Source organism: Argentina silus (assembly GCF_951799395.1).
Source record: "Argentina silus genome assembly, chromosome: 18".
Lineage (NCBI taxonomy): Eukaryota > Metazoa > Chordata > Actinopteri > Argentiniformes > Argentinidae > Argentina > Argentina silus.
Window position 1 is genome coordinate 15340576 of NC_139672.1, and position 8288 is coordinate 15348863.

Consider the following 8288-nt stretch of genomic DNA (forward strand, 5'->3'; position numbering starts at 1 on the left):
GCAGAGACAGTACTGAAGCAGGGACAGTACTGAAGGAAGCAGAGACAGTACTGAAGCAGGGACAGTACTGAAGCAGAGACAGTACTGAAGGAAGCAGAGACAGTACTGAAGCAGAGACAGTACTGAAGCAGAGACAGTACTGAAGGAAGCAGAGACAGTACTGAAGCAGAGACAGTACTGAAGGAAGCAGAGACAGTACTGAAGCAGAGACAGTACTGAAGCAGGGACAGTACTGCAGGGTTGAAAAAAGCTAATTTGTTTTCAAGTGTACAGCTGGCCAACCTCTCATCCCTGCCTCCACCAGCTTCCACACATTATTCTGTGGTGTTCCTCTCCAATCTAACACAGAGCAGTCCTCCTGTGTGATTGTAGTGCTGTTTCTCAAGACCACAGGACACATTCAACTGCTTTGTTTGTGTATGTGTTTAGATTGAAAGGAAGCTCAGTGGTGCGTTTCCACAAAATAATGTTGTTGTTGTTGTTGTTGTTGTTGCTATTTCAGAGTCACTGTAGTGGCATGACTTGCAATCTGTATCCTGTTTCTCAAAATGATTGGTTTAGGATCAAGCTGTATGTTCGAACCCAAATCATAATGTTTGAATGAATGATATGGCCTCACTGGAAGTTGATTATGCATTTTCATTGTATGCCTACCTTCAATCAAATGTGAAGGTAAAATGTTATTTGAATATACCACCCCGTTTCTATGTAACTGCAGTGAATAATGTATTCTTTTCACTGCGAGGAATAGCTTACATGGAATACATAAATGCAAGAATGCCTTGAATACTATATGTCTGATAAGCATCTGACTCCCTGCACACTGAAAGTGGGGAGTGTTTGTTGTGTGTGTGTGTGTGTGTGTGTGTGCGTAATCTGTGTGTGAGTGTGTGTGTCTGTGTGTGTGTGTGTGTGTGTGCGTAGTATGTGTGTGTGTGTGTGCGTGCTTGCGTATGTCTGTGTGTGTGTGTGTGTGTGCATGTGTGCATTCGTGCGTATGTGTGTGGGGGTGTGTGCATGCGTATGTGTGTGTGTGTGTAGGTGGGTGTGTGCATGCGTGTGTGTGTGTGTGTGTGTGTGTGTGTGTGTGTGAGATGCAAAACTCTGGATGAGGAATGGGGGGGGGGGGGAATGTTGCTAGGATACCTGACATCATCAACGTATTCTGCAAGCATGCCTTTGTCCACGTGTGTCCTTGCTGGCTATAAAGCCGATTGGCTCCCTTGTCCTTCGGTAGAGAAACAGCTCAGAAGGCTTTCTGTGCCCGCACATTAACAGGCAGAAACGCGCTGGCGTTCACAAGAGGAATCTGTACGATAAGAGCACTTCTAACTGAAAAGGAATGTTCACCTTTGTCTCGATTATTACCTCATCCTATGAACAGTCGAGGTTCACCCCAGACGACATATTCCTTCTCCTTTCTCCCTCGAAAGGGAGAGACAAACAGTTATTTCCTCATACTTTATGAAAAGATCTTCTTCTTCTTCTTCTTCTTCTTCTTCTTATTTTGTATGTTTACTTTTGAAGATTTGTGTTGAATCCACTACCCCCCCCATCCCCCCCACCACCCCCACCCCCCGCTCTCCCAAGTCCCCCCCACGATGTCTCCCTCTGAAGGGTGGAATTCTACAGAGTTGTGGCTGAACGGGTCCGATGGGAACTCGTCCCTGGAGGAGGTGGAGGAGGGGGAGCACCCGTTCCTGACGGACGCCTGGCTTGTACCTCTCTTCTTCTCTCTGATCATGCTGGTGGGGCTGGTGGGGAACTCCCTGGTCATCTATGTCATCTCCAAACACAGGCAGATGAGGACGGCCACCAACTTCTATATTGGTGAGCAACGGAGGGTTTATTCACTGACTATGTCATTCACAGCAAGGTAATTATCAGGGGAGGCTGGTGGAGGTAGAAATTCTACTGTTCTACCAGCAGCCTCCCCTGGTAATTACCTTGTCGTGCTTGTGAACTTGGAACAAAACGTGGTAGAAACTTGGGTCAATGTGATGTGACAGTCTTAAAGCATGCGGTTCTTATTGAATAATGTGAACTAATGTCAACTTGGGTGAGTTGGTTTTTTTTTAACTTAGATTTTTTTTTTGCTTTGTGGAATATTAATTAAACAAGTAAACTTGTTCTTTCACCGTTTGTTGCAATTTTCTGTCACAGGCATCTGGCAATGTTATACAGTAGATACATGTTTATAGTGTTCAGTTTTGGGGGACTGGCTTCGTATGCTGTGCAGAGGGACAGTTTGTTTCTATTGCAAACAAGCACTGTATTCTCTATATCCTATGTCCTATGTCCTATATCCTATGTCCTATGTCCTATGTCGTATGTCCTATATCCTATGTCCTATGTCCTACGTCGTACCGCACATCGATAGTGTTGTGTCATAGATGTATCATATCATATCCATATTGCTCATTGAACTGAGAGAATTGATCTGGGTTGATGTGGAAATTCATGGTGGGAGTTTTTACATCTGTTTTAATCTGTAAAAATCAATGGCTTTCATGTGAAATGTGATGAATTGACGACTGAGTCGATCTGCGCTGAGGTTGGAAATATGGATCCCTGCTTGTGAAAAGTGTGTGTGTTTGTGTGTGTGTGTGTGTGGGTAAAGGGAGGTGTTATTGTGTGCATGCATGTGTGTGTGTGTGTGTGTGGGTAAAGGGAGGTGTTATTGTGTGCATGCGTGTGTGTGTGTGTGTGTGTGTGTGTGGTGTGTGTGCGCTTGCTATGTGTGCGTGCGTTTGTGTATGCGCGTGTGTGTGTGTGTATGTGCATGCGCGCGTGTGATTGCATGTGTGCGTACGTGCATGCGTTCTTGTGTGTGTGTGTGTTTGTGCATGCGTGCGCGCATACGTGCATGTGTGCGTGTGTGTCTGTGTGTGTGCGCCTATGTGCATTTCCGTACGTGACGTGACTGATGAGGATCCCCAGAGCCTGCTACCATGCACCCTGTTGAATAATGATGATAAATAAACCGTGTGGTTATTTGCCATAGTGGCTGCATCATCCACCTGGCAACTGCCCAGATGCTTGCTCTCCACTGACTCACTGCTATGAATAGCTGTGTGTTGACACCAAATGTGGACCTGTGTGTCAGTGTGTGATATAAGTATCATCCATCAAAGGAACTGGGGGTAAGGTGGAGGTGTTTTAACTAGACCGTAGCCACTTCTAGCCAATCCTACAATGATAAAAGATATATCCCACTGGGACGATATATACAGTATACTGAAAAATGTATGCTCTCACTGCAATCTGAGTTGCTTTGGATAACAGCGTCAGCTACATGGCATATATTATGCTACTATACAGTATTTTATTATACGTACTGTGCATAAAGTAGCTTTAATCTGTAGTTGAAAAGGTTGCTTTTTGTTGTAAGAGTATGTTTCTCAGAGGACAATGTCTGTTGTTGTAGTGTATGTGGGTCCTGTCTGTGGTGTCCTGTCTGTGCGTCCTGTCTGTGGTGTCAGTCTGTGGGCCTGTTTTCCCAGGTCTGTTGACTCTGGACAGCAAAACAGTGTCGCGAATGGACGTCCGTGTATTACTGTCATTGTGACTTCCAAAAAAATATATGAGTTGTGGAAAACCACCAATAAATATAATTGTACAGGACAAAAAAACAACAACAACGAAGACAATAAATCTCTTTCCCACAAGAGAGCCCTTCCCTAACGGTGCTTCTCTCCCCAGCGAACTTGGCCGCCACAGACATCATCTTCCTGGTGTGCTGTGTGCCCTTCACTGCCACCCTCTACCCTCTCCCTGGCTGGATCTTCGGAGACTTCATGTGCAAATTTGTTGCCTTTCTACAACAGGTATTCTATAACTGGACTAAAACAGGGGGAGGCTGGTGGAGGTAGAAATTGGAGGACGGGGCTCATTGTAATGCGTGGAGTGGAATGAGTGAGGAACGGAATCAAATGGAACACACACCATTCCTTATTCCGTTCCATGTGTTACAATGAGCCTGTCCTCTCATTTCTACCTCCACCAGCTTCCCCTGAGACACATTGTGTTTCGTTACTGAGTCCTAGGAGGAAATGTTTTGGTTGCATTGCTGTTGAGTCTGAGTTTTTAGAAAATTACCCCTCAACTAGATTCAGGGGAGGCTGGTGGAGGCAGAAATCGGAGGACGGGGTCATTGTAATGCGTGTTTGATACACGTGTTGGATACCACTCCTCATTCCATTCCAAACATACTTGCATAGTTGCATGACATCCTTTTCTGTTGACTCTAAGAAATCTTCTGGAAAATTCCATCCTGCAAGAGAGAGAGCCCACAAGGTCTATGCAGTGTGGTGTTTGCACAGACTAATGGGGTTTCTCACGATAATGTCATTTGGCCGGCATGTGGGACCCCTAATGCTTATTCAATAAACCTGAATAATGGAAATTATGCCCAGTGTCAGCCTGCAACCAACTGAATTTCCCAACACTATTGAACTCCCAGTGCCATCTCCTTCATCTGATGAATGCTCACTGTTGTGTTTCAACCATCCATAACATATACAAACATTTGTTGACGAGAATTGATCTTCTGTACTCAGCAGCACAACAGTTGACCTTTGAAGGCACTCTCTAAAGGCATCGAGCATTCTGTGTGTATTCTTGATCCAAGGCCTTCCATCTGGGTGTTCTATATTCAGTTGGAGCCATGTTAAGGCTACAGATGAAGGAGACTGAATTGAGATTCCCCAGATCAGAGTCCACATGGGCCTTTAGATGATTAAATCACATCAGTTGGAACGGGAGGTAACTGCAGCTCTGAATGTGGATGGGATATGTTACCAACATTCACACTACTATAACATACCACTGACAATGCATGACCAACAGCAGGGGAGGCTGGTGGAGGTAGAAATCGGAGGACAGGCTTATTGTAATGCATGGAATGGAATGAGGAATGGTATCAAACACAATGAGCCTGTCCTCCGATTTCAACCTCCACCAGCCTCCCCTGGCCAACACGGCCCCATGCTAGTGGTAATTTAGGCTATATAATCCTGAAGAAGGCAGCTTGATGCCAAAGCATTAATAAATTATTATTATTATTATTATTATTATTATTATTGATAGTGTTGTTGTTGTTGTTGTTGTTGTTGTTGTTGTTGTTGTTGTTGTTGTTGTTGTTGTTGTTGTTGTTGTTGTTGTTGTTGTTGTTGTTGTTGTTCTTCTTCTTCTTCTTCTTCTTCTTCTTCTTCTTCTTCTTCTTCTTCTTCTTCTACTTCTTCTTCTTCTTCTTCTTATCATCAAAGTAAGGGTGTGCAGCTTTCTTCTTTTCTTTCAATCACTGCACACCAGCCGTCACCGCGGTCTCCCACTGTAATGAGGCTCTTGCAGAGGGTGTTTCATTTTCAACACAACAACGTGCACTTTTAATTACAACTGTATTTCTGTGCTTTGGCCACCAGGGGGTTCCTGTGAACTGTGGTACAGTGATAGCAATCCTACCGACATTACAGTCCATCCTACCATCCACCCATCCTCCATCCATCCATCCATCCATCCATCCACCCATCCTCCATCCATCCATCCATCCATCCATCCATCCATCCATCCATCCGTGCATTGCAAAAGCCCCACAGAACATTTCCACTTGTACTTTGAGAGAAGACAGTTCATGCTGAATTACAAGTAAAAGCACATGGTAGGACGACATCTAGAATCCTGTTGAATTGTGTTAGAAACCTTTATAAGTGATATTATAAACCTTAGCATACACCTTTTTAACTAAACATTTTTTATATGATATTTAAAAAGTGTATTGGGGAACCTGTTGAAATAGTGATGAGGGACATGACCATATCCATTTGAAAAAAATTCTTATCATTATGTGACGTAACAAACACAAAGTCACAAGCTCAATTGAAATGTCACATGTACAGAATTGTACATTCATATTCCAGTCTTTGTGTGAATATGAATGTAAGGTCCTCTTGGTCAAACAGCACCACTTATTTATGATTTATATTCCCAATCCACCAATTGATACCCAACACCCTCGCATATGCAAATATCATCAGTGGGTGTATTTATTCAGCCGTCGTTGAACCCAATTAAAATTGAGTTTCTGTTTTTTCTTAACTTGTTAATTATCAAAGCAGCACACCACAATAACGGTCTTTCTTAACGTCCCACATCTTCCTCTCCCTTTCAACCTCATCCATACTAATTTCACTCGAGCTGCATTAAGAACCCCGGGCCTTTGAAAGCCGCTTCAGACATTCTTCACACGTAACGATAAGAGCAGACCAGACCTGTTGTCCTCCGAGACGGCCTCACTGTCTAACGCCTGGCCACCGCCTGGCTGTTCTCTCTACAGGCGGCTCTTCGTCATCCCACCCTCCTCTTTGCACTCTTTGCAAATTCGAAGGCTAAGAGGCCCCGACGATCCTTCAAGGGTTTGGTTAAAAGAGCAATGAATCATTCTAACTCCATGAGAATTCTAGGAATAATAACAGAACCACGACTCCCACTCAGAGTGATGAGCAAGTGCAGCAAATATCCCTTATTAAAACCAGCAGCTTATGTGTTTATACAACTTAGGTTAGGAGCCAAGATTCTAGGTTAATGACGTGGGTTATACGTGCTCTAGCTTGCATGCGTAAGATCGCCACGGGAAATCGCTACGGTCGGGATTCAATCAACTGGACGATAAGGGCAGAACGGCATTGCTGGTCGGCTCAGGTGTACGTATTGGTTCTGAACCCTCTGATTGGTTGCCCCCCCTTTCACAGGTCACCGTTCAGGCGACCTGCATCACGCTGACGGCCATGAGTGGAGACCGCTGTTACGTCACGGTGTACCCCCTGAAGTCCCTTCGCCATCGCACGCCACGCGTCGCCATGATCGTCAGCGTCTGTATATGGATAGGTGAGTCACATGGTACCCAGACTGCCGCCAGACGGCTGCGTATGGATTTCGGCTCATATTTGTTTGATTATCTGACGTACTCTACCGTACATACTCACATGAAAAGGAAGAGTTTACACAGAGCCTCAGCTACAAATGCATCATTTTATTTATTTATTTTTACAAAGATTCCTTCGTTCTATTCTATTCCTTCGTACGATCGCCATGAGAATTATTATTATTATTATTTTTTTTTTTCAAAGGTTCCTTCATCCTCTCCACGCCGATCGCCATGTACCAGAGGATTGAGGAGGGCTACTGGTACGGACCCAGACACTACTGCATGGAGCGCTTCCCTTCCAAGATCCACGAGAGGGCCTTCATCCTCTACCAGTTCATAGCTGCCTACCTGCTGCCCGTCCTCACCATTTCTTTCTGCTATACACTCATGCTGAAGCGGGTGGGCAGGCCCACAGTGGAGCCCGTGGACAATAACTACCAGGTATGGAGCAGTGAGCAGTGAGCCTTAGATCTTGTGGTCTTCGGTCTTGAGCAACGGGGAGGCTGGCGGAGGTAGGAACCGGAGGACAGGCTCATTGTAATGCAAGGGACGGATTGAGGAATGGTAATGAAATATGAAATACCATTCCTCAATCCGTCCCATGCATTACAATGAGCTCGTCCCTCCAATTTCTACCTCCGCCAGCCTCCCCTGTCTCCAGCTGATGGTGAAGCGAGGTTATCCGCCAGCCTCCCCTGCCGTAAGACGCTCCCCGACTCTTCTCTTCCAGGTCAACCTGCTGTCCGAGCGCACCATCACGATCAGGAGCAAGATATCCAAGATGGTGGTGGTGATCGTCCTCCTCTTCACCCTCTGCTGGGGCCCCATCCAGTTCTTCGTCCTGTTCCAGTCCTTCTACCCCAGCTACCAGGCCAACTACGCCACGTACAAGATCAAGACCTGGGCCAACTGCATGTCCTACGCCAACTCCTCCATCAACCCCATCGTCTACGGCTTCATGGGCGCCAGTTTCCGGAAGTCGTTCAGGAAGACTTTCCCGTTCCTGTTCAAACACAAGGTGAGGGACAGCAGCGTGATGTCGCGGACGGCCAACGCCGAGATCAAGTTCGTGGCGGCGGAGGAGGAGGAGGGGGGGGGGGAGGGGGAACAATGATGGGAAATGAGTGACTGGAGGAGTGAGATGGGCGTGAGCAACGCTGTTGGCTATTGTTCGGTTCCAGTTCATTTCATGCGCAGCGTAGAGGGATGATAGATGGCTTCAGTTGTGTTCAGTTTGAGCGGCGTCCTGCCAACTGTGATGTGTAGGAACTTGCAGAGGCGGGGGGCATCGTCAATGAGGCGTAGCTGCTGTTTGCTTTACTATTATGTTCCAGACACACGCTAACACCTCCCTATACACACA

At 45.9% G+C, this 8288-nt stretch overlaps 1 protein-coding gene across 1 annotated transcript; it reads left to right on the forward strand.

The window, feature by feature from the left end:
- Nucleotides 1–1601: 1601 nt before the first annotated feature.
- kiss1ra (KISS1 receptor a) lies at nt 1602–8039 on the forward strand (the record flags this gene model as incomplete). The annotated part of the gene is made up of 5 exons (XM_083689610.1): nt 1602–1830; nt 3703–3827; nt 6750–6885; nt 7128–7366; nt 7656–8039. 5 exons carry the CDS (start codon nt 1602–1604, stop codon nt 8037–8039), a joined length of 1113 nt encoding a protein of 370 aa, XP_083545736.1.
- Nucleotides 8040–8288: the final 249 nt, after the last annotated feature.